General features: G+C 51.2%; 1 protein-coding gene across 1 annotated transcript; it reads left to right on the top strand.

The window, feature by feature from the left end:
- The first annotated feature begins 1,340 nt into the window (after positions 1-1,340).
- On the top strand, positions 1,341-26,396 carry FIS1 (fission, mitochondrial 1). The gene is made up of 5 exons (XM_063930757.1): positions 1,341-1,448; positions 19,835-19,967; positions 20,218-20,294; positions 20,601-20,706; positions 25,274-26,396. Exons 1-5 carry the CDS (start codon positions 1,404-1,406, stop codon positions 25,366-25,368), a joined length of 456 nt encoding a protein of 151 aa, XP_063786827.1. The 5' UTR covers positions 1,341-1,403; the 3' UTR covers positions 25,369-26,396.
- The last annotated feature ends 333 nt before the right edge of the window (positions 26,397-26,729 follow it).

Consider the following 26,729-nt stretch of genomic DNA (forward strand, 5'->3'; position numbering starts at 1 on the left):
CGATTTTTCCGGACCTCTTCGCTCTTCTGGCTCTGTAAGGGGGCCGGCGGCGCGGCTCCGGGACCCATCCAGGCTGGGCCTGTGATCGTCCCTCTGGAGCTAATGTCCAGTAGCCAAGAAGCCCAATCCACTTTAGTGAGTTCGCTTCTTCTCCCCTTAGTCCCTCGATGCAGTGAGCCTGTTGCCAGCAGGTCTCACTGAAAATAACAAACCTAAACTAAAACTTTCACTAAGAAGCTCAGGAGAGCCCCTAGTGTGCACCCTTCTCGTCGGGCACAGAAATCTAACTGAGGCTTGGAGGAGGGTCATAGGGGGAGGAGCCAGTGCACACCAGTTAGTCCTAAAGCTTTCTTTAGATGTGCCCAGTCTCCTGCGGAGCCGCTATTCCCCATGGTCCTTACGGAGTCCCCAGCATCCACTTAGGACGTTAGAGAAAAATTTATTGGGTGCATCACATGTGGGTACATAGGTGTATTTATAATGGATGCAGCGTGTGCATTGCACAGGGGCCCCTGTGTCCAAGGGGGGGGGGGGGGGCTCACCTCACATCCTGCACCCATATTCAATTACTTTACCCATCAGCAGTCCTGCTGCATGAGAAATCACTTGGAAAATGGTGCAGCGGCCATTTTCCCGGTGATTCGCGCATGCGCAAACCTCCCGACGTAGGTGGTCGGTGGAGCAATACTCTGCGATGGTGACGGAGCCTAAGGGAAAGGGTGCGGAGATTCGCTGCACCCCCATTCCCGTCACTGTGGGCGCGTGGCCAGCACTCATCGAGACGCTGGACAGCCCACAGTCTCCCCCTACACTGTGAATAGATGCCGAAGTACAAATTTGTCTCCCAGAACACAGCTGGCGCCATGTTTTCTGCGGCCTACTTGTGTGCATTCCACAATACATACATAAATAGATATAAAACACACAGAGTTATACATCTACACTAGCTTGGTGACAGTAGGTTTCCATTAAAGCTGTCACACTCGCACTTTTTAATTGAAGTGCGCACTTTGAGTGCCCACACTTAGCATGGCGGCCAGTACTGATTGAGCACTCTCTGGCGGCCCACACTTAAGATGGCCGCCAGCACCGACAACAACCCTCAGACAGCCCACACTTAAGATGGCAGCCAGTATTGAGCACCACCCTCAGACAGCCCACACTTAAGATGGCCGCCAGTACTGAAGCAGCACCCTCAGACCGCCCACACTTAAGATGGCCGCCAGTACTGAAGCAGCACCCTCAGACCGCCCACACCTAAGATGGCCGCCATCGCAGCGCACAAAGATTGGCGTTAAGAGTGCCAGCACGTAAGATGGCGGCGGCCGGGCAGTGAGGTAACGACGCCGGAACGTGATATAAGGACGGCTGGGCGGGGTCTGGTCACTCCTCTTCCGCGCAGGATGGAGGCCGTGCTCAATGACCTGGTTGCTGTGGAGGATCTTGTGGTGAGACGCAAGCTATAGGGGCAGTGACGTCATGTAACGTATGGGGGTGACGTGTTATCCGGCTGTGTGACCTCATCAGTCATTTAGGGGGTCTCTGTATACTCTATATACCCCCTGTACACTATATACACAGGGCATGCCCCTGTCTAGATGTAACAGGTACTGTTACATCACGGTGTGTGCAGTGGTTAGTATTACCGCCTCGCAGCGCTGAGGTCCTGGGTTCGGTTCCCACCGTGGCCCTAACTGTGTGGAGTTTGTATGTTCTTCCTGTGACTGAGTGGGTTTCCTCCGGGGACTCCGGTCTCCTCCCACAATCCAAATAGATACTGGTAGCTTAATTGGCTCCCAACAAAATTAACCCTAGCGTGTGTGCGTGTGGCAGGGAATGTAGAGTGTAAGCTCCTCTGCCGCAGGGACTGATGTGACTGGCCAAATACTCTCTGTACAGCGCTGCGGAATATGTGTGCGCCATATAAATAACTGGTAATAAACAAATAAATAAGATGGTCCCTGGGATAGAACCGTTCTGTGTGGGGATGACACAGAAGAGGCTGCGGGTATCGCCGGAGGGGGGGCATCTCGGCGCTAGTGCCTCCCGCCTCGCCTCGGTGAAGAGGCGAAGCGGGAAGGGTGATACCGGCGCGTTTACCCCATAGTGAGGCAGCGTCGCTGTGGCGGCTGGTAGTGTTTATCCTTGTGGAGGGATACAGCGGTGGCTGTGTGATGAGGTTTTGGTCACAGCAGGAAGTAGATCGGGCCGGAGGCGTGCGGCCGTTGGGAAATAAAGTTCTCGCAAACAGGTCTATGTGTAGGGACTATGGGGTCTATTTACTCGGAGAGAGATAAAGTGCCAGTCAATGGGCTCCTGTCATTTTTCATACACCGCCTGTAACGTGGCAGCTAGGAGCTGATTGGTTGGTAGTTTATCTCTCTCTCTCTCTCTCTCTCTCCAGGGCTTAGTAAATAGACCCCTATATCCTTACGTCAGGAAGTGGGAGCTCTGCGATGGCGCCGCAGGTGCTGTTATACTGCAGGCAGAACGTTCTGTGTTATACTGGGCGCCGTATATCACTTTTACCGCAGCCGCAATGTAAGATCCAGTCTGCGAGCTGCCGGCACCCCAACCTTAATCCTACCCCAACCCCGTATTCCACTATACACGCCACTAATCCCCAAGCAGGAAGCTAAACTCTTTACACTGAGACACACACTTTTTTTTTTTTTTTGTCGGAGTAGTTCTATGTAGCCCGTACTCTGCCGATGGGTTTCTCGCTCCTGTGCTGAACCCATTTTCCCCACATTTGCAATGATCAGATTTGAGCAATATCAGGTTTTAATCTTTTTTTGCACGGACAGATTGTACTGCGGTGGGCACAGAGATGCCCCCCCTTCCCCACCACGTGCAGTTCTGATGTGTATGCAGACGATGACCCCCTCCCCCCGCTCGCCTGCAGCAGTGGGGTAATGCTGCAGATGCTTATCCATCAAATGCAGTGATGTCCGTGTGACCGCGGCTGAGAAACTGCGCGGTACCTTCATGCAAGACGTGTGTTACATTGTGTAGCACGGTCAATCTAGAGGGCCCCATACACTAGAACGATAATGCCCGATTTCGGCCATTCGGGCCGATATATCGGATGAAATCGGGCATTCCGGACGTGTTTTACATCCGAACTGATGCGCGGTCCCGTGAGCATCGGATCGGATCCCCTAGATTGACCGTGCTGCACTAGCCACATGTCGGATCCCGCAGACATGGCTGGGATCGCACAAGATACATCGTAAGCAAAAGGACCGCATATGATGTATCCTATGCGATCCTGTCGCCCCGGGAGGCTGCCGGAGTGATCGCCTGCGACGTGAGGGTCCGACATGTTGCATTAGTGTATGGGGCTCTTAGGGGTTTCGATCCGATGCTCACGGGACATCGGATCGGATGTAAAACACATCCGAAAATGCCCGATTTCATCCAATGTATCGTCCCGAATGGCCGAAATCGGATGAAATCGGACATTATCGTTCTAGTGTATGGGGCCCTTAGACTGTGAGCAGGCAGCTACTGGACCTGCATACACGACCTGAAATAATATGATGGGGAGAACATACAAACTACAGTCAGAATTTGACTCGGCGCTAGACTGGACGTCCCACCATCAGCATAGCTAGCGTTTTGTTGCGTCTGTGTGCGCCAGGTAACAGATCGGTGTCAGGGACCTCTGTTTGGACATCCCTGCCCCCCCCCCCCCCCACTCCCCGGTCACTGGTCACAGCGCCTCCTCCCCAGATTACAGATGTGTCCTCATACACTACTGATGAAGTCACGCCAGGCATCCCTTCCCTGCGCTATTTCTGAGTGTGACGGAGTCTGAGTCTCTCTCCGTTGTGCCGCATATACAGATTCAGTCTGACAAGTGTCGCATATCAAATGAATCGGGTCCGACTCGTTGCGCGGTGTTGACGTATTGCATTTGGGTGAAAAAGACGCTATACCCCGCGGTGCAGCTCAGTAGCGCCAGGCGTCTCGCTTCTGATGTCATATATTTAGGCTATATTGGTGAGGACAGATCTGTGTACATAGGAAGAAGGGTCAAGAGACGTTAGCTGGCACTGTAGGACGCTCGTTGGGCTGGAATTATTTCCTTTCGTACTCTGTAATTGGGCGCTGCGGATCCCTTGTGGCGCCATATAAATAAAGGTTTACCTTCAGCTGCAGTAGGGATGTAATACTGGATACAAGTTACAGGTACATTGCATTTGAGTGAGCTTCCTCTGAAGTCCCAGCAGATGGCGCCAGAGCCCCACACTTCTTTCTTGCACTGTAGAACAATATTGCTTTATAACCCCTTGTTCCCGGTCATGGCTGCGTGTCATGTGGCGATGCTTACTCTGCTTTATCTCCCATGTGTCAGTGATATAGAGCCCTCGCTGACCCTTACCATCTCAGTGCTATTTATATAGGTGTACACAGGTGGCACTTTCTCGCCTCTACGTGTTTACTGCCGCACAGATAACGCTGACCGGTTTGCGCTATTCATGCCTGAATTCCTCGGGCCTGGTTTATAGAGTTGGGGATCGGTTTCATTTAATGGAAACCATCTCGCCCTGCGCACGCAGACGGGTTACATGCGGAGTTGGGTGATGCGTGCGGTTGTTGGCTTCCACGTTTATTTAACAGGCGCTTTTTTGGGGGAACCGTTATATACCTCTGCGCCCCATGGAACTGGCGGGAGTTCCTGAGCGCCATTCGGCGTCAGAGAACCGAGAATGCAGACGTAAGCGCGTGGAAGTCGCTCGCCTCCGTTTAGCCGCGTACCTGTATGTTTGTAATAGACACTGGTGTACTTTGTTGTTGTTCAGTATTTCTCTGACGTCCTAGTGGATGCTGGGAACTCCGTAAGGACCATGGGGAATAGACGGGCTCCGCAGGAGGCTGGGCACTCTAAAAGAAAGATTAGGTACTATCTGGTGTGCACTGGCTCCTCCCTCTATGCCCCTCCTCCAGACCTCAGTTAGAATCTGTGCCCGGCCAGAGCTGGGTGCTCCTAGTGGGCTCTCCTGAGCTTGCTAGAAAGAAAGTATTTGTTAGGTTTTTTATTTTCAGTGAGATCTGCTGGCAACAGACTCACTGCTACGTGGGACTGAGGGGAGAGAAGCAAACCTACCTGCGTGCAGCTAGCTTGTGCTTCTTAGGCTACTGGACACTATTAGCTCCAGAGGGTTCGAACACAGGGCCTGACCTCGATCGTCCGTTCCCGGAGCCGCGCCGCCGTCCCCCTTGCAGAGCCAGAAGACAGAAGAAGGATGAAATCGGCGGCAGAAGACTCCGGTCTTCATTAAGGTAGCGCACAGCACTGCAGCTGTGCGCCATTGCTCCCACTGCACACCACACACTCCGGTCACTGTAGGGTGCAGGGCGCTGGGGGGGGGGGGGGCGCCCTGAGCAGCAATAAAAATACCTTTGGCATAAAAATACACATAATACAGTCTGTGACTGTATATGTGTAAAACCCCCGCCATTTTTAGTCAGAAACAGGACAGAAGCCCGCCGCTGAGGGGGCGGGGCCTTCTTCCTCAGCACACCGGCGCCATTTTCTCTTCACAGCTCCGCTGGAAGGAAGCTCCCCAGGCTCTCCCCTGCAGTATCCTGGTACACAAAGGGTGAAAAGAGAGGGGGGGGGGGGCACATAAATTTAGGCGCAAAAATTGTATATACAGCAGCTACTGGGTAAACACTGAGTTGTAGTGTAATCCCTGGGTTATATAGCGCTGGGGTGTGTGCTGGCATACTCTCTCTCTGTCTCTCCAAAGGGCCTTGTGGGGGAACTGTCTTCAAATAGAGCATCCCCTGTGTGTGTGGTGTGTCGGTACGCGTGTGTCGACATGTCTGAGGTAAAAGGCTCCTCTAAGGAGGTGATAGAGCGGATATGTGTGTGAGAGGGTGTCTCCGTCGACAACGCCAACACCTGTTTGGATATGTGTAAGTGCTAAGGTGAATTTATTGTACAAATGGTTAGGGAACAGACAGGAAATCTACCCATGTCTGTCCCTATGTCACAGAGACCTTCAGAGTCTCACAATGCTCACTATCCAAAATAACAAACACTGGTATCGACACGGAGTTTAACTCCACTGCCAAGATGGCTAGAAGGTATTCAATATATGATTATTGAAATAAAAGATGATTTGCATATCACTGATGACTCATCTGTCCCTGACACGAGAGTACACATGTTTAAGGGGAAGAATGCTGAGGTAAATTTCCCTCCTCTCATGAGGAAAAAGAGCGGGAATCTCCAGACAAGAGACGGCAGCTTCCCACAAGAGAATTCTCAGGCTGTATCCTTTCCCCACTAGGGCCAGGATGTGTTGAGAATCTTCCCCTAGGCTGTCCTGTTTGCACAGACGGTAGCACTTGCTATTCTCAGGGATCCTGCAGATAGCGTGCACATTCTAGTATACTACCCAGACCGGCGATTGTGTCGGCATGGGTTTATAGCGCTGTGGCAGCGTGGACAGGTACCTTATCAGCAGAGATTGAGACCCTAGTAAATATATTAAAGATGCTGTCTTAAGTGATAGATATATAGTTATAAAGCATGCCCAAAGAGACATGAGTCTTCTGCCTCTCAGACAGGACATGTTGCAACAGGGGCCCTGTCTGTTCCACGACTTACCGCGGCTGCATTTGACGGCATGGCGGTTGAACGCCGGATCATAGCGGAAAAGGGCATTTCGGATGCAGTTATTCCTACGCTGATAAAGGCTAGGAAAGACGTGACAGCACGACTTTTTCACTGTATATAGCGAAAATAGGTTGCTTGGTGTGAGGCCGGGAAGGCCCTACAGAGGAATTCCAGCTGGGTCGATTCCTGCACTTCCTACAGTCAGGAGTGACTATGGGCCTAAAATTAGGATCCATAAAGGTCAAGATTTCGGCCCTATCCATTTTCTCTCAAAAAGAACTGGCTTCACTGCCTGAAGTTCAGATGTTGTTCCGGGGGTGCTGCATATTCAGCCTCCTTTTGTGCCACCGGTGGCATCTTGGAATCTTAACGTTGTGTTGGATTTCCTGAAATCCCACTGGTTTGAGCCACTTAAGACCGTGGAGCTAAAATATCTCACGTGGAAAGTGGTCATGCTATTGGCCTTAGCTTCGGCTAGGCGTGTGTCAGAACTGGCGGTTTTGTCATGTAAAAGCCCATATCTGATCTTCCATATGGACAGGGCAGAATTGAGGACTCGTCCCCAATTTCTCCCTAGGGTGGTATCATCATTTCATTTGAACCAGCCTATTGTGGTGCCTGCGGCTACTAGGGACTTGGAGGATTCCAAGTTGCTGGACGTAGTCCGGGCTTTGAAAATTTATGTTTCCAGAACGGCGGGAGTCAGAAAGTCTGACTCGCTGTTTATTCTGTATGCAGCCAACAAGGTTGGCACTCCTGCTTCGAAGCAGACTATTGCTCGCTGGATCTGTAGCACGATTCAGCGGGGTTCACTCTGCGGCTGGATTGCCGCATCCAAAATCGGTGAAAGCCCATTCCACAAGGAAGGTGGGCTCTTCTTGGGCGGCCGCCCGAGGGGTCTCAGCTTTACAGCTTTGCCGAGCTGCTACTTGGTCGGGGTCAAACAAGTTTGCTAAGTTCTCCAAGTTTGATACCCTGGCTGAGGAGGACCTTGAGTTTGCTCATGCGGCGCTGCAGAGTCATCCGCACTCTCCCGCCCGTTTGGGAGCTTTGGTATAATCCCCATGGTCCTTACGGAGTTCCCAGCATCCAGTAGGACGTCAGAGAAAATAAGAATTTACTCACCGGTAATTCTATTTCTCGTAGTCCGTAGTGGATGCTGGGCGCCGGTCCCAAGTGCGGACTCTCTGCAATACATGTATATAGTTATTGCTTAACTAAAGGGTTATTGTTATGAGCCATCCGTTAAATGAGGCTCAGTTGTTGTTCATACTGTTAACTGGGTATGGTTATCACAAGTTGTACAGTGTGACTGGTATGAGTCTTACCCTGGATTCCAAATCCTTTCCTTGTTGTGTCAGCTCTTCCGGGCACAGTTTCCTTAACTGAGGTCTGGAGGAGGGGCATAGTGGGAGGAGCCAGTGCACACCAGATAGTACCTAATCTTTCTTTTAGAGTGTCCAGTCTCCTGCGGAGCCAGTCTATTCCCCATGGTCCTTACGGAGTTCCCAGCATCCACTACGGACTACGAGAAATAGAATTACCGGTGAGTAAATTCTTATTTTTTTGGTACCCTTACCTAGATAATAAAAAGTATAAAAGCTGCCCCCCCCCCCCCCCCCCCCCGTTTTCCGTCTTGTCGTCGTCCCTGCCCCCCCCCCCTGCTCAGTTCATTAATCTGTCTCCGCAGGCCGTCTCCTTGTATATAGTTGCTAAGTGCCCTCGCCTTGTGTACACAGAGAGGTGCCTCGCTGCCAGCTCTTCGTGTTCAGACACTTGTCAGGAGATATTTTGTGGTTGAGATCATAGACGTGTCGGCACTCACATGTGGGAAGCCGTGCATCCGGTTAACCCCTGCGGCACAGCGTATTCCTCTGCTGTTGACTTATATACCAGGACAGGAGTAAAGGAACTGTTCTCCCATGGTTTAGGCTTGAAATGACCAGCGGATGGCGCCGCGCCGGTGCAGGAAGGGCGGGGATGGTAACGCCTCCTCTGAGCCAGGAGGTGTTTTGTGATTGGATAGGATCAGTGACCATGCAGTCAGGTGCCTCATGTGTCCCCTCAACTCGCCCCCACCCCTAATACACCTCTCCTGCTTGCAAATTTTATTCCTTAGGACTGTGATCCCGAATTCTAACCCTTCACCGCCATTCCATGCCAGTGTATAGGAGTGGTGGAACGGAGAGCGGGGAGTGTCTGGGGAATGCAATGAGACAACTGCAGCACGAGAGGAGTTCTGTATTAGTGAACGACCGTGCCCGGGATCCGGTCTGAAGATCGACAGTGTCTAGGTCGACAATGTTTAGGTCGACGGTCACTAGGTCGACATGGATGGAAGGTCGACAGGGTTTCTAGGTCGACATGTGCTAGGTCGACAGGTCTAAAGGTCGACATGAGGATTTTCACTTTTTTTTTTTTCTTTTCTTGAATTTTTTCATACTTAATGATCCACGTGGACTACGATTGGAACGGTAAAGTGTGCCGAGCGAAGCGAGCCATGCGAGGGGACGCGGTGCACTAATTTGGGATCCCGGTCACTCTACGAAGAAAACGACACACAAAAAAAAAATCCTCATGTCGACCTTTAGACCTGTCGACCTAGCACATGTCGACCTAGAAACCCTGTCGACCTTCCATCCATGTCGACCTTGTGACTGTCGACCTATAGTGGTCGACCTAAACATTGTCGACCTAGACACTGTCTATTTGATGAACCACACCCCCGTGCCCACCCGTCTCGCCAACACTTTCATTCCCTCCCGAACACTCATCCAGTGTCTGTATACGGAATGACACATCGCAGGAGGCATTTCCCCTGTCAGAGGTCCCATACATTGGTGTCGGCGCTGGCACAGAGCCCTAGTATGAAACTACAGGACCCTCGGAGTAATACAGGACCCTCGGAGTAACCTCAGATGGAATTTAATATGCAATTCACTTTTCTCTTACGTCCTAGAGGATGCTGGGGACTCCGTAAGGACCATGGGGTATAGACGGGCTCCGCAGGAGACATGGGCACTGTAAGACTTTAGAATGGGTGTACACTGGCTCCTCCCTCTATGCCCCTCCTCCAGACCTCAGTTAGATCCTGTGCCCAGAGGAGACTGGATGCACTGCAGGGGAGCTCTACTGAGTTTCTCTAGAAAATACTTTTGTTTGGTTTCTGATTTTCAGGGAGCACTGCTGGCAACAGGCTCCCTGCTTCGTGGGACTGAGGGGAGAGAAGTAGATCCACTTTCCTGGACTGATGGGCTCTGCTTCTTATGCTACTGGACACCATTAGCTCCAGAGGGTCGGAACACAGGTGTCGTCCTTGCTGTTCGTCCCAGAGCCGCGCCGCCGTCCTCCTCACAGAGCTGGAAGATAGAAGCTGGGTAAGTAAGGAAGCAAGAAGACTTCAAAGGCGGCAGAAGACTTCAGATCTTCATGAGGTACCGCGCAGCGGTCGCGCTGCGCGCCATTGCTCCCACACACACACAAGGCACAGCAAGGGTGCAGGGCGCAGGGGGGGCGCCCTGGGCAGCAATTATGGCCTCAGAATTAGACTGGCAGATATATAGATACTGCGGAGGCAGTATATATTAAAAACCCCGCCAGTATAAAGAAAAATAGCGGGACCGAGGCCCGCCGACGAGGGGGCTGAGCTTGATCCTTCAGCACTTACCCGCGCCATTTTCTCCACAGCATGCTGCAGAGAAGCTGCTCCCGGACTCTTCCCCTGCTGTACAAGTAACAGGGGGCAAAAACGAGGGGGGGGGGCACATTTATTTGGTGCTTATTTTGTTATAAAAGCGTTTTACAGGTCTGGGACTTTGTTTCAGAGCGTAGGGGCGCTGGGTGTGTGCTGGCATACTCTCTCTCTCTGTCTCTCCAAAGGGCCTTATTGTGGGTCTGTCCCCATATTCATTTATCCCAGTGTGTGTGGGTGTGTCAGTACGTGTGTGTCGACATGTCTGAAGTGGAAGGCTCGTCTAGGGAGGAAGCAGAGCAGATGGTGGTGGTGTCTCCGTCGGTACAGCCGACACCTGATTGGGTGGACATGTGGAATGTTTTGAATGCTAATGTGGCTTTATTACATAAGAGATTGGACAAAGCAGAGTCCAAGGACAAAGCAGGGAGTCAATCCATGGCTTTTACTGTGTCACAAGACCCTTCAGGGTTCCATAAACGTCCCTTTACCCAGATAGCAGACACTGATACCGACACGGATTCCGACTCCAGTGTCGACAATGATGATGCAAGGTTACTCCCTGAGAGTACTACAACAACACGGCTAGATTCTAAATTTTCCAAAGTCGCTGTTGGTTCCGACAACTCGGCTATCGTTTTTGGGCATGATTCTGGACACGGAAAAACAGAGGGTTTTTCTCCCAATGGAAAAAGCCCAGGAACTCCAGAACATGGTCAGGGACCTGCTGAAACCAAAAAGAGTGTCAGTTCATCAATGCACTCGAGTATTGGGAAAGATGGTGGCGGCCTATGAGGCCATTCCGTTCGGCAGGTTCCATGCAAGAACTTTTCAGTGGGACCTTCTGGACAAGTGGTCAGGGTCCCATCTACAGATGCATCGGAGGATAAGCCTGTACCCCAGGGCCAGGGTCTCTCTCCTGTGGTGGCTCCAGAGTACTCACCTTCTAGAGGGTCGCAGGTTCGGCATTCAAGATTGGGTTCTGGTGACCACGGACGCGAGCCTCCGAGGATGGGGAGCAGTCACACAAGGAAAAAAATTTCAGGGAATATGGTCAAGCCAGGAGGCTTGTCTACACATCAATGTGCTGGAATTAAGGGCCATGTACAACGGCCTACAACAGGCGGAGAATCTGCTTCGCAACCTACCCGTTCTGATCCAGTCCGACAACGTCAAAGCTGTGGCGCATGTAAACCGCCAGGGTGGGACAAGGAGCAGAGCAGCAATGGCAGAAGCCACCAGGATTCTTCGCTGGGCGGAAAATCATGTAAGCGCTCTGTCAGCAGTCTTCATTCCGGGAGTAGACAACTGGGAAGCAGACTACCTCGGCAGGCACAATCTCCATCCAGGGGAGTGGGGACTTCATCAAGAAGTCTTTGCAGAGGTTACAAGTTGTTGGGGACTCCCTCAAATAGACATGATGGCGTCACGCCTCAACAGAAAGCTTCGGACGTATTGTTCCAGGTCGAGGGACCCTCAGGCAGTGGCGGTGGACGCCCTAGTGACACCATGGGTGTTTCAGTCGGTCTATGTGTTCCCTCCACTTCCACTCATCTCAAAAATATTGAGAATCATAAGACGAACAAGAGTGCAGACAATACTCATTGTTCCAGATTGGCCTCGAAGGGCCTGGTATCCAGATCTTCAGGAAATGATCACAGAAGATCCGTGGCCTCTTCCTCCCAGGGAGGACCTGTTACAACAGGGGCCCTGTGTGTTCCAAGACTTACCGCGGTTACGTTTGACGGCATGGCGGTTGAACACCAAATCCTAGCTAGGAAAGGGATTCCGGGTGAAGTCATTCCTACTCTAATTAAAGCTAGGAAGGAGGTAACGGCGAAGCACTATCACCGTATCTGGAGGAAATATGTGTCTTGGTGTGAAGCCAAGAATGCTCCTACTGAGGATCTTCAGCTAGGACGTTTTCTCCATTTTCTACAGTCTGGTGTGGATATGGGCCTAAAGTTAGGCTCCATTAAGGTGCAGATTTCGGCCGTATCTATATTCTTTCAGAAGGAATTTGCTTCTCTCCCAGAAGTCCAGACTTTTGTTAAGGGAGTGTTGCACATCCAACCTCCTTTTGTGCCCCCAGTGGCACCTTAACGTGGTGTTGCAGTTGCTTAAATCGCACTGGTTTGAACCTCTTCAAACAGTTGAATTGAAGTTTCTCACTTGGAATGTGGTCATATTGTTGGCCTTGGCATCTGCAAGGCGGGTGTCCGAATTGGCGGCTTTGTCTCACAAGAGCCCCTATCTGATTTTCCATGTGGATCGAGCAGAGTTGAGGACTCGTCCTCAATTTCTGCCTAAAGTGGTTTCGTCGTTTCACATGAACCAACCTATTGTGGAGCCTGTGGCTACGGGTGCCTTGGAGGATTCCAAGTCCCTTGATGTAGTCAGGACCTTAAAAATGTATATAGCCAGAATGGCTCGGGTTAGGAAAACAGAGGCACTGTTTGTCCTGTATGCAGCCAACAAGGTTGGCGCTCCTGCTTCTAAACAGACTATTGCACGCTGGATCTGTAACACGATTCAGCAGGCTCATTCTACGGCTGGATTGCCGTTACCAAATTCGGTAAAGGCCCTTCTTGGTCGGCTGCCCGGGGCGTCTCGGCATTACAGCTTTGCCGAGCAGCTACTTGGTCGGGTTCAAACACTTGCAAAATTTTACAAGTTTGATACCCTGGCTGATGAGGACCTCATGTTTGCTCAATCGGTGCTGCAGAGTCATCCGCACTCTCCCGCCCGGTCTGGAGCTTTGGTATAAACCCCATGGTCCTTACGGAGTCCCCAGCATTCTCTAGGACGTAAGAGAAAATAAGATTTTAAACCTACCGGTAAATCTTTTTCTCCTAGTCCGTAGAGGATGCTGGGCGCCCGTCCCAGTGCGGACAATTTCTGCAAGGCTTGTATATAGTTGTTGCTTACATAAGGGTTATGTTACAGTTGGGATCAGTCTCTGGCTGATACTGTTTGTTCATGCTGTTAACTGGTTTAGTGTATATACCATGTTGTACGGTGTGTATGGTGTGGGCTGGTATGTATCTCGCCCTTAGATTAACAAAAATCCTTTCCTCGTACTGTCCGTCTCCTCTGGGCACAGTTCTATAACTGAGGTCTGGGGGAGGGGCATAGAGGGAGGAGCCAGTTCACACACATAAAAGGTCTTTAGAGTGCCCATGTCTCCTGCGGAGCCAGTCTCTACCCCATGGTCCTTACGGAGTCCCCAGCATCCTCTACGGACTAGGAGAAAAATATTTACCGGTAGGTTTAAAATCTTATTTTTCTTCCCCCAGCAGAGGACGGTGTTTGTGTTCTGCTGGGGTTAGATCTTACATGGGTCTTTGGTTGGTGTGTTTGCCCTTCTGAGACCCGGGCAGTTATTACGTCTGTGCCAGCAGCGCCACGGGCACTAGCTGCTGACTGGGTCAGCAAGTCACCCAGGGCGTGGGGTTCTGTTAGTGACTGACTACCCCTGCATGTCCTCTTTTTCTCCTGTTTGTTTAAAAGTCCTGTCAGTCTCTTTTATTACGCTACTGGGGCAGGGACTGAGCTCGGTGGCTGTTATTTGTACAGCGCCGTGGAACATGTATGCGCCATGTAATTAACTGTTCATAAAGAAGTTAAAATTGAATGAGGGGTGGAGGAAGCGCGTTGAATCTGTGAGCCAGGCTGGGAGAATGTGCGTCCATTGACACGGGGAGAAAGGACTACTAAACCCTATGCAGTCTTATTTTTATATAAACATTTCTCTGACGTCCTAGTGGATGCTGGGAACTCCGTAAGGACCATGGGGAGTAGCGGCTCCGCAGGAGACAGGGCACATCTAAAGAAAGCTTTAGGATCACCTGGTGTGCACTGGCTCCTCCCCCTATGACCCTCCTCCAAGCCTCAGTTAGATTTTCTGTGCCCGACGAGAAGGGTGCACACTAGGGGCTCTCCTGAGCTCTTTGTGAAAGTTTTAGTTTAGGTTTATTATTTTCAGTGAGACCTGCTGGCAACAGGCTCACTGCATCGAGGGACTAAGGGGAGAAGAAGCGAACTCACCTGCGTGCAGAGTGGATTGGGCTTCTTAGGCTACTGGACATTAGCTCCAGAGGGACGATCACAGGTTCAGCCTGGATGGGTCACCGGAGCCGCGCCGCCGGCCCCCTTACAGAGCCAGAAGAGCGAAGAGGTCCGGAAAAATCGGCGGCAGAAGACTTTCCTGTCTTCAGATAAAGGTAGGCGCACAGCACCGCAGCTGTGCGCCATTGCTCTCAGCACACTTCACACTCCGGTCACTGAGGGTGCAGGGCGCTGGGGGGGCAGCGCCCTGAGACGCAATAAATCGATAGAAAACCTTTTATGGCTAAAATAAATGCATCACATATAACTCCTGGGCTATATGGATGCATTTAACCCCTGCCAAAACATACAAGAAAACGGATGATAAGGACGCAGAGAAAGGGGCGGAGCCTATCTCCTCAGCACACTGGCGCCATTTTCCCTCACAGCTCAGTTGGAGGGAAGCTCCCTGGCTCTCCCCTGCAGTCACTACACTACAGAAAGGGGTTAAAAAAGAGAGGGGGGCACAAATTAGGCGCAGTATAAACAATACAGCAGCTATAAAGGGAAAAACACTTATATAAGGTTATCCCTGTATATATATATATAGCGCTCTGGTGTGTGCTGGCAAACTCTCCCTCTGTCTCACCAAAGGGCTAGTGGGGTCCTGTCCTCTATCAGAGCATTCCCTGTGTGTGTGCTGTGTGTCGGTACGTTTGTGTCGACATGTATGAGGAGAAAAATGATGAGGAGACGGAGTAGAGTGTCTGTAATAGTGTTGTCACCCCCTGGGGGGTCGACACCTGAGTGGATGTACTGTTGATATTGCGTGACAGTGTCAGCTTTGTATAAAAGACAGTGGTAGACATAAGACAGCCGGCTACTCAGCTTGTGCATGTCCAGACGTCTCATACAGGGGCTCTAAAGCGCCCGTTACCTCAGATACAGACGCCGACACGGATACTGACTCCTGTGTCGACGGTGAAGAGACAACAGTGATTTCCAATAGGGCCACACATTGCATGATTGAGGCAATGGAAAAAGTTTACACTCTTCTGATAATATAAATACCACCAAAAAAAGGGGTATTATGTTTGGTGAGGAAAAACTTCCTGTAGTTTTCCTGAATCTGAGAAATAAAATGAGGTGTGTGATGATGCGTGGGTTTCCCCCCGATAACAATTGATAATTTCTAAAAAGTTATTGGCAGTATACCTTTTCCCGCCAGAGGTTAGGGTGCGTTGGGAAACACCCCCTAGGGGGGATAAGGCGCTCACACGCTTGTAAGAACAAGGGCTCTACCCTCTCTGGAGATGGCCGGCCTTAGGGATCCTGCTGATAGAAAGCAGGAGGGTATCCTAAAATGTATTTACACACATACTGGTGTTATACTGCGACCAGCAATCGCCTCAGCCTGGATGTGCAGTGCTGGGTTGGCGTGGTCGGATTCCCTGACTGGAAATTTGATATCCTAGATAAGGACAGTATATTATTGCCTATAGAGCAATTAAAAGATGCATTTCTATATATGCATGATGCACAGCGGAATATTTGCCGACTGGCATCAAGTATAAGTGCGTTGTCCAATTATACCAGTAAAGTGGTCAGGTGATGCGGATTCCAAACGGCATTTGGAAGTATTGCCTTAACAAAAAAGGGGATGTACCCCAGGTCGCCTCTCAAAATAAGACGCCGTATTATCAGGCGCAGTCCTGGTTGGCAAGCGGACAAAAGGGTTCCTCTTTTCTGCTCGTGACAGAGGGAGAGGAAAATGGCTGCAGAGATCAGCCAGTTCCAAGGAACAGAAACTCTTTTCCGCCTCTGCCAAGCCCTCAGTATGACGCTAGGGCTTTACAAGTTCAGGCACGGTGGGGTCCCGTTCTCAATGAATTTCAGTGCGCAGTGGGCTCACTCGCAAGTAGACCCCTGGATCCTTCAGGTAATATTTCAGGGGTACAAATTGGAATTCGAGACGTATCCCCCTCGCCGTTTCCAAAGGTCTGTTTTACCGACGTCTCCCGCTGACAGGGAGGCAGTTTTGGAAACCATTCACAAGCTGTATTCCCAGCAGGTGATAATCAAGATACCCCTCCTGCAACAGGGAACGGGGTATTATTCCACACTATTGTGGTACCGAAGCCAGACGGCTCGGTGAGACCGATTTTAAAATCTAAAATCTAAAATCTTTGAACACTTGCATACAGAGGTTCAAATTCAAAATTGAGTCACTCAGAGCAGTGATTGCAAACCTGGAAGAAGGGGACTACATGATGTCTCGGGACATCAAGGATGCTTACCTTCATGTCAAAATTTACCCTTCTCACCAAGGGTATTTCAGGTTATGGTACAGAACTGTCACTATCAGTTCGGACGCTGCCGTAGGGATGGTCCACGGCACCCCGGGTCTTTACCAAGGTAATGGCCGAAATGATATCCCTTCGAAGGAAGGAAATTTTAGTTATCCCTTACTTGGACGATTCCCTGATAAGGGTAAGATCCAGGGAACACTTGGAAGTCGGTGTAGCACTATCTCAGGTAGTGTTGCGGCAGCACGATTGGATTCTCAATATTCCAAAATCGCAGCTGGTTCCGACGACTTGTCTTCTGTTCCTAGGGATGATCCTGGACACAGTCCAGAAAGAAGGTGTTTCTCCCGGAGGAGAAAGCCAGGGAGTTATCCGAGCTAGTCAGGAACCTCCTAAAACCGAACCAAGTCTCAGTGCATCAATGCACAAGGGTTCTGGGTAAAAATGGTGGCTTCCTACGAAGCAATCCCATTCGGCAGATTCCACGCAAGACTTTCCAGTGGAACCTACTGGACAAATGGTCCGGGTCGCATCTTCGGATGCTTCAGCGGATAACCCTGTCACCGGGGACAAGGGTATCCCTCCTGTGGTGGTTGCAGAGTGCTCATCTTCTAGAGGGCCGCAGATTCGGCATTCGGGACTGGGTCCTGGTGGCCACGGATGCCAGCCTGCGAGGCTGGGGAGCAGTCACACAGGGAAGGAATTTCCAGGGCTTATGGTCAAGCCTGGAGACATCTCTTCATATAAACATTCTGGAACTAAGGGCCATTTACAATGCCCTAAGTCAAGCGAAACCCCTGCTTCAGGGTCAGGCGGTATTGATCCAATCGGACAACATCACGTCAGTCGCCCACGTAAACAGACAGGGCGGCACGGGAAGCAGGGGGGCAATGGCAGAAGCTGCAAGGATTCTTCGCTGGGCGGAAGATCATGTGATAGCACTGTCAGCAGTGTTCATTCCGGGAGTGGACAACTGGGAAGCAGACTTCCTCAGCAGACACGATCTACACCCGGGAGAGTGGGGACTTCATCCAGAAGTCTTCCACGTGATTGTGAACCGTTGGGAAAAACCAAAGGTGGATATGATGGCGTCCCGCCTCAACAAAAAACTGGACAGGTATTGCGCCAGGTCAAGAGACCCTCAGGCAATAGCTGTGGACGCTCTGGTAACACCGTGGGTGTTCCAGTCAGTGTATGTGTTCCCTCCTCTGCCTCTCATACCAAAAGTACTGAAAATTATACGGCAAAGGGGAGTAAGAACGATACTCGTGGCTCCGGATTGGCCAAGAAGAACTTGGTATCCGGAACTTCAAGAGATGCTCACGGACGAACCGTGGCCTCTACCTCTAAGAAAGGACCTGCTCCAACAGGGGCCTTGTTTGTTCCAAGACTTACCGCGGCTGCGTTTGACGGCTTGGTGGTTGAACGCCGGATCCTGAAGGAAAAAGGCATTCCAGATGAAGTCATCCCTACCCTGGTCAAGGCCAGGAAGGACGTAACCGCAAAACATTATCACCGCATTTGGCGAAAATATGTTGCGTGGTGGGAGGCCAAGAAGGCCCCTACAGAGGAATTTCAACTGGGTCGTTTCCTCCATTTCCTGCAAACAGGACTGTCTATGGGCCTAAAATTAGGGTCCATTAAGGTTCAATTTTCGGCCCTGTCGATTTTCTTCCAAAAGGAACTGGCTTCAGTGCCTGAAGTTCAGACATTTGTAAAAGGGGTACTGCATATACAGCCTCCTTTTGTGCCTCCAGTGGCACCTTGGGATCTCAATGTTGTGTTGAGTTTCCTAAAGTCACATTGGTTTGAACCACTCACCACTGTGGACTTAAAATATCTCACATGGAAGGTGACGATGCTGTTAGCCCTGGCTTCAGCCAGGCGTGTGTCAGAATTGGCGGCTTTATCATATAAAAGCCCTTATTTAATATTTCATTCTGACAGGGCAGAATTGAGGACTTGTCCTCAATTTCTACCTAAGGTGGTTTCTGCATTTCACATGAAGCAACCTTTTGTGGTACCTGCGGCTACTAAGGACTTGGAGGATTCCAAGTTGCTTGACGTGGTCAGGGCCCTGTAAATATATGTTTCCAGGACGGCTGGAGTCAGAAAATCTGACTCGCTGTTTATCCTGTATGCACCCAACAAACTGGGTGCTCCTGCTTCTAAGCAGACGATTGCTCGTTGGATTTGTAGTACAATTCAGCTTGCACATTCTGTGGCAGGCCTGCCACAGCCAAAAATCTTAAAATGCCCACTCCACAAGGAAGGTGGGCTCATCTTGGGCAGCTGCCCGAGGGGTCTCGGCTTTACAACTTTGCCGAGCAGTTACTTGGTCAGGAGCAAATACGTTTGTAAAATTCTACAAATTTGATACCCTGGCTGAGGAGGACCTGGAGTTCTCTCATTCGGTGCTGCAGAGTCATCCGCACTCTCCCGCCCGTTTGGGAGCTTTGGTATAATCCCCATGGTCCTTACGGAGTTCCCAGCATCCACTAGGACGTCAGAGAAAATAAGAATTTACTTACCGATAATTCTATTTCTCGTAGTCCGTAGTGGATGCTGGGCGCCCATCCCAAGTGCGGATTGTCTGCAATACTGGTACATAATTATTGTTACCAAAAAATTCGGGTTATTGTTGTAGTGAGCCATCTTTTATAGAGGCTTCTCTATTATCATGCTGTTAACTGGGTTCAGATCACAAGTTGTACAGTGTGATTGGTGTGGCTGGTATGAGTCTTACCCGGGATTCAAAATCCTTCCTTATTGTGTACGCTCGTCCGGGCACAGTATCCTAACTGAGGCTTGGAGGAGGGTCATAGGGGGAGGAGCCAGTGCACACCAGGTGATCCTAAAGCTTTCTTTAGATGTGCCCTGTCTCCTGCGGAGCCGCTACTCCCCATGGTCCTTACGGAGTTCCCAGCATCCACTACGGACTACGAGAAATAGAATTATCGGTAAGTAAATTCTTATTTTATATTTGCAGCTTACACTCGTTTTCCATAGTGCTCCAGGCAAATGATGTGCACAGTAGAGAGCGGTTATCCCGTGGTTCCTGTAACATTAGGCATGGAGTTGTTACCCCCGCCCCCCTCAACACACACACTGCGCCAAGATCCCTGTGCCCGGGCTGAAAGTTCTGTTTGTTTGCAGAGATTTGAGAAGAAGTACCTGGCCGAAGTCGGCGCCGGCGCGCTCAGTAAGAGCACCCAGTTTGAATACGCCTGGTGTTTGATCCGCAGCAAGTACTCCGACGACATCCAGAAAGGGGCTGTGCTTCTGGAAGGTGAGCCGCTGAGCAGACGCTCTTTGGTGTTTGATCCTGTTATGATGTTCTTGTCACTCTCCTATACTGTGCGCGAGCTTCCTGGATGATCTGAGTATTATTAGGACTTGTCTAACTATTCGCCCGATTTCATGCTGTCTCCCTTTCCCCCGTATCAGGATTACACCTGACGTATGAGAGGGTCCGCATTAAAGCCGTTGAACACTGCAAGTATAGGGCCCTTATTTCTCTGTTTTTTTCTTTTGTGTAGATCTTTTGCCAAAAGGAGGTAAAGAGGAACAGCGGGATTACCTGTTTTACCTGTCAGTGGCACATTACCGGCTAAAGGTAAGAAGACCTCACGGAAAAATAATCGGGGACCTACTGTAACCTCCAGAGTTCTTCAGCTCTATGGTCATCTGGGCATTACCCGGGTCCATGGCGATATCAGTCTCCCGTCTAGTGTTCTGCGAATTTCCATAGCTCTATACTGTATATTCTGTATCGTGCGCTGATATATTACAAACGTGGTTTGTTGCTCATGTGTATGTATAGCTATAGGAGGTCGTGTTTGGGAGTATAATAGAAAAAAATAAAAATTCTATAGAACTTTACTGACTTTTTTTTCCTGGAATGTGGTATTTCTTTCTGCAGGAATATGAGAAGTCACTTAAGTATGTCCGAAGTCTTCTGCACAAGGAACCAAAGAACACCCAGGCCCTGGAGCTGGAGAAAGTGATAGAGAAAAAGATGCAAAAAGGTAACGAGAAGTGGAAGGGCAAAAATGTGTGACCTAGAGGTGGTTGGTATGGGAAGGGCAGGCATCCTGTGGAAATTCAGTACCTGTAGAACTACACATACCAGCATGCCCTGGCAGGAGAGGTAAGAGGTGGGTGATGTAGGAGGCAGTAGAGTGAAGGGTAGGGTCGGGTGATGTAGTAGGCAGAAGAGGGAAGGGCAGTGGTGGGTGACGTAGATGTAGCAGGCAGAAGAGGGAAGGGCAGTGGTGGGTGACATAGATGTAGCAGACAGAAGATGGAAGGGCAGTGGTGGGTGACGTAGATGTATGAGGCAGAAGAGGGAAGGGCAGTGGTGGGTGACGTAGATGTAGCAGGCAGAAGAGGGAAGGGCAGTGGTGGGTGACATAAATGTAGCAGGCAGAAGAGGGAAGGGCAGTGGTGGGTGACGTAGATGTAGGAGGGAGAAGAGGGAAGGGCAGTGGTGGGTGACGTAGATGTAGGAGGCAGAAGAGGGAAGGGCAGGGGTGGGCGTAGATGTAGGAGGCAGAAGAGGGAAGGGCAGTGGTGGGTGACGTAGATGTAGCAGGCAGAAGAGGGAAGGGCAGTGGTGGGTGACGTAGATGTAGCAGGCAGAAGAGGGAAGGGCAGAGGGTGGGTGACGTAGATGTAGCAGGTAGAAGAGGGAAGGGCAGAGGGTGGGTGACGTAGATGTAGCAGGCAGAAGAGGGAAGGGCAGAGGGTGGGTGGCGTAGGAGGCAGGGGTGGGAATTGCAGTGGTGGGTGATGTAGAAGGTTAAAGAGGGAAGGGCAGGGGTGGGTGATGTAGAAGAGGGCAGGGTAGCTTTGGGTGATGTAGGAGGTAGAAGAGGGAAGGGCAGTGGTGGGTGACGTAGATGTAGGAGGTAGAAGAGGGAAGGGCAGGGGCAGGTGACGTAGATGTAGGAGGTAGAAGAGGGAAGGGCAGGGGCAGGTGACGTAGATTTACTAGGCAGGGATGGGAAGGGCAGGAGTGGGTGATGTAGGAGGTAGAAGAGGGAAGGGCCGGGGTGGATGATGTAGATGTAGGAGGCAGAGAGGGCAGGGCTGTGGTGGGTGACATAGATGTAAGAGGCAGAAGAGGGAAGGGCAGTGATGGGTGATGTAGAAGGTAAAAGAGGGAAGGGCAGGGATGTAGGATGTAGAAGAGGGAAGGGCAGGGGTGGGTGATGTAGATATAGGCGACAGAAGAGGGAAGGGCAGGGGTGGGTGATGTAGAAGGTAAGAGGGAAGGGCAGGGGTGTGCGTAGATGTAGGAGGTAGAAGAGGGAAGGGCAGGGGTGGGTGACGTAGATGTAGGAGGTAGAAGAGGGAAGGGCAGGGGTGGGCGTAGATGTAGGAAGTAGAAGAGGGAAGGGCAGTGGTGGGTGATGTAGATGTTGGAGGTAGAAGAGGGAAGGGCAGTGGTGGGTGACGTAGATGTAGGAGGTAGAAGAGGGAAGGGCAGGGGTGGGCATAGATGTAGGAAGTAGAAGAGGGAAGGGCAGTGGTGGGTGATGTAGATGTTGGAGGTAGAAGAGGGAAGGGCAGTGGTGGGTGACGTAGATGTAGGAGGTAGAAGAGGGAAGGGCAGGGGTGGGCATAGATGTAGGAAGTAGAAGAGGGAAGGGCAGTGGTGGGTGATGTAGATGTTGGAGGTAGAAGAGGGAAGGGCAGTGGTGGGTGACGTAGATGTAGGAGGTAGAAGAGGGAAGGGCAGGGGTTGGCGTAGATGTAGGAGGTAGAAGAGGGAAGGGCAGGGGTGGGCGTAGATGTTGGAGGTAGAAGAGGGAAGGGCAGTGGTGGGTGACGTAGATGTAGGAGGTAGAAGAGGGAAGGGCAGGGGTGGGCATAGATGTAGGAAGTAGAAGAGGGAAGGGCAGTGGTGGGTGACGTAGATGTAGGAGGTAGAAGAGGGAAGGGCAGGGGTGGGTGATGTAGAAGGTAAAAGAGGGAAGGGCAGGGGTGGGCGTAGATGTAGGAGGTAGAAGAGGGAAGGGCAGGGGTGGGTGATGTAGAAGGTAAAAGAGGGAAGGGCAGGGGTGGGCGTAGATGTAGGAGGTAGAAGAGGGAAGGGCAGTGGTGGGTGACGTAGATGTAGGAGGTAGAAGAGGGAAGGGCAGGGGCAGGTGACGTAGATGTAGGAGGTAGAAGAGGGAAGGGCAGGTGACGTAGATTTACTAGGCAGGGATGGGAAGGGCAGGAGTGGGTGATGTAGGAGGTAGAAGAGGGAAGGGCCGGGGTGGATGATGTAGATGTAGGAGGCAGAGAGGGCAGGGCTGTGGTGGGTGACATAGATGTAAGAGGCAGAAGAGGGAAGGGCAGTGGTGGGTGATGTAGAAGGTAAAAGAGGGAAGGGCAGGGATGTAGGATGTAGAAGAGGGAAGGGCAGGGGTGGGTGATGTAGATATAGGCGACAGAAGAGGGAAGGGCAGGGGTGGGTGATGTAGAAGGTAAAAGAGGGAAGGGCAGGGGTGTCCGTAGATGTAGGAGGTAGAAGAGGGAAGGGCAGGGGTGGGTGACGTAGATGTAGGAGGTAGAAGAGGGAAGGGCAGGGGTGGGCGTAGATGTAGGAAGTAGAAGAGGGAAGGGCAGTGGTGGGTGATGTAGATGTTGGAGGTAGAAGAGGGAAGGGCAGTGGTGGGTGACGTAGATGTAGGAGGTAGAAGAGGGAAGGGCAGGGGTGGGCATAGATGTAGGAAGTAGAAGAGGGAAGGGCAGTGGTGGGTGATGTAGATGTTGGAGGTAGAAGAGGGAAGGGCAGTGGTGGGTGACGTAGATGTAGGAGGTAGAAGAGGGAAGGGCAGGGGTTGGCGTAGATGTAGGAGGTAGAAGAGGGAAGGGCAGGGGTGGGCGTAGATGTTGGAGGTAGAAGAGGGAAGGGCAGTGGTGGGTGACGTAGATGTAGGAGGTAGAAGAGGGAAGGGCAGGGGTGGGCATAGATGTAGGAAGTAGAAGAGGGAAGGGCAGTGGTGGGTGATGTAGATGTTGGAGGTAGAAGAGGGAAGGGCAGTGGTGGGTGACGTAGATGTAGGAGGTAGAAGAGGGAAGGGCAGGGGTGGGTGATGTAGAAGGTAAAAGAGGGAAGGGCAGGGGTGGGCGTAGATGTAGGAGGTAGAAGAGGGAAGGGCAGGGGTGGGTGATGTAGAAGGTAAAAGAGGGAAGGGCAGGGGTGGGCGTAGATGTAGGAGGTAGAAGAGGGAAGGGCAGTGGTGGGTGACGTAGATGTAGGAGGTAGAAGAGGGAAGGGCAGGGGCAGGTGACGTAGATGTAGGAGGTAGAAGAGGGAAGGGCAGGGGTGGGTGACGTAGATGTAGAAGGTAGAAGAGGGAAGGGCAGGGGTGGGCGTAGATGTAGGAAGTAGAAGAGGGAAGGGCAGTGGTGGGTGATGTAGATGTTGGAGGTAGAAGAGGGAAGGGCAGTGGTGGGTGACGTAGATGTAGGAGGTAGAAGAGGGAAGGGCAGGGGTGGGTGACGTAGATGTAGGAGGTAGAAGAGGGAAGGGCAGGGGTGGGTGACGTAGATGTAGGAGGTAGAAAAGGGAAGGGCAGGGGTGGGCATAGATGTAGGAAGTAGAAGAGGGAAGGGCAGTGGTGGGTGATGTAGATGTTGGAGGTAGAAGAGGGAAGGGCAGTGGTGGGTGACGTAGATGTAGGAGGTAGAAGAGGGAAGGGCAGGGGTTGGCGTAGATGTAGGAGGTAGAAGAGGGAAGGGCAGGGGTGGGCGTAGATGTAGGAGGTAGAAGAGGGAAGGGCAGGGGTGGGTGACGTAGATGTAGGAGGTAGAAGAGGGAAGGGCAGGGGTGGGTGACGTAGATGTAGGAGGTAGAAGAGGGAAGGGCAGGGGTGGGTGACGTAGATGTAGGAGGTAGAAGAGGGAAGGGCAGGGGTGGGCGTAGATGTAGGAGGTAGAAGAGGGAAGGGCAGTGGTGGGTGACGTGAAGGTAGAAGAGGGAAGGGCAGGGGTGGGCGTAGATGTAGGAGGTAGAAGAGGGAAGGGCAGTGGTGGGTGACGTGAAGGTAGAAGAGGGAAGGGCAGGGCTGGGCGTAGATGTAGGAGGTAGAAGAGGGAAGGGCAGTGGTGGGTAACGTGGAGGTAGAAGAGGGAAGGGCAGGGGTAGGCGTAGATGTAGGAGGTAGAAGAGGGAAGGGCAGTGGTGGGTGACGTGAAGGTAGAAGAGGGAAGGGCAGGGGTGGGCGTAGATGTAGGAGGTAGAAGAGGGAAGGGCAGTGGTGGGTGACGTGAAGGTAGAAGAGGGAAGGGTGGGTGTAGATGTAAGAGGTAGTGGTGAGAAGGGCAGCCTGGGCATTTGATGTAGTGGTTGTGGGAAAGTGCAGAAACGTGATGTGTGAAATTTGGATAAGTGAAGGAACAGCCGGTGAGGTACAGGCGTTGGTAGGGGTGGTGACACTTGTGAATGACTGACTGGGAATAGTATCGTTATGATGCATGACGTCCTTCAGTGATAGCACACATTCCTCCTGCAATACTGGCTAAGCGTCCTTCCGTTCTGTACCGTAGAGCATGTAGTGATATAACCAGGCCTCTCACAATCTCTCCTTGCTCTTGCAGAAGGACTAGTTGGCATGGCCATCGTCGGCGGGATGGCCCTGGGAGTTGCCGGTCTCGCTGGGCTCATCGGTCTGGCTATTTCCAAATCCAAATAAAGAAATTTTTGCCACTCAAGGCCTCTTTATTCCTTTTGCACAATTTTATCCCGGTCATCAGCCTCCTCCTAATCGCACCAGCTGCGGAGACCTCCAGATACAAGCCTGGTCATCTCACCGTGTGGCAGGAACCAGCAGTTACCTAATCGCCTAGCGTAGATGCCTTGGACACTTGCTAATAATCTGTAACATGTAGCGGAGCCTGAACGCCTATCATCTATGCCACGTTATCGGTCACTGTGCTCCTCCGTTACGATTACTGTCTAGTCCTCTTAATATTGAGCGAGAATGAATCCTGTGCTTTGTTTATTTGTACAATGAAATTCTCTTACCCTCTATAAAGGTGTGTTCTCCTAAAGCTGCTGCGTACACTGCTTAAATGGCAGAAGTACAGTATGTACACGCTTCACTAGTTTCTTATAGTATTGGAAATTCTGACACGGATTCCCCCGAGGCCTACCGGCTTCCCAGTAACTATTAATTGTCCGGCTCTGAAATCATTCTGTCCTTGTAGCTCGGGCTTTGTGCTTCGAGATATCGATTTACGTTAACAAAATCTCACCGCCAGACCCGTTTTTCAGGCTCTCTGGGTCTGTAATGGTTTTTGCGTTGTTAAAAAATTTCAGTAGCATTGTTTGGAATCAGCAGGGGGCGCTGTGCAGCCGTTCTCTTCATCACTCTCCTTCCAAGGCTTCGTTCTCGGCGCTCTGGGATGTTTGCGTCCTGGGCCGGGTTATCGAGTCACTGGACCCCAGATAAATATTTGGAGACTTGTTGATTCTCCGTCGTCAAGGACCAGTCACATTGTGTTTGGAAGACAATGACCGAGCACAGCGGAGTCTGCCTCTGTTTGCTCAGGTGAGATCATCTTGGCTAAGGGATTGATTGAACCGTGCATTGGTGACTTCTGCAAACTCGCCCAGATGAAAGCTTGTTTTGTTCAGCCGCAGATTGCGGAGTTTCATGTAAAGTTCTAGATAGCTCAGAAACCCAGAAATAATTATTTATTAATAAAATGTCTGCTCGCACACAGTATTGGTGATTGTCTTATTTTCCCAGTGTCTACATACATCCATTTCGTGGGACTTGAGAGATGCCTCCTAAGCCAACGGCACCCTTTTGAGTGGATGGCGGTGTGTTTAAATGTCTGCGCACACTACAAACAGCTCCACTTTGTAGATGAGGTATAAAATGGTCCCGTAGCGAAGTACAAGATGGCTGCTGTCTGGTATGAGCTACTTCTGTTGGCTAACCGCTAGGTGACATCATGGCAGGGTAGCCAGTAGGGGGGGGCTGTGGGGACTGGTGTGCCAGGCCCCACAATTTCTGAAGTTCTGCTCGGTTGGATTTACGGAGCCTAA

This window comes from Pseudophryne corroboree, chromosome 6 (assembly GCF_028390025.1).
Source record: "Pseudophryne corroboree isolate aPseCor3 chromosome 6, aPseCor3.hap2, whole genome shotgun sequence".
In the NCBI taxonomy this organism is placed as follows: domain Eukaryota; kingdom Metazoa; phylum Chordata; class Amphibia; order Anura; family Myobatrachidae; genus Pseudophryne; species Pseudophryne corroboree.

Coding starts and splice junctions, on each gene's coding strand:
- FIS1 (XM_063930757.1), top strand. CDS start 1,404: ATGGAGGCCGTGCTCAATGACCTGGTTGCTGTGGAGGATCTTGTG. Junction 1,449..19,834: donor TTGCTGTGGAGGATCTTGTG/GTGAGACGCAAG, acceptor GTTTGTTTGCAG/AGATTTGAGAAGAAGTACCT. Junction 20,295..20,600: donor TGGCACATTACCGGCTAAAG/GTAAGAAGACCT, acceptor TTCTTTCTGCAG/GAATATGAGAAGTCACTTAA.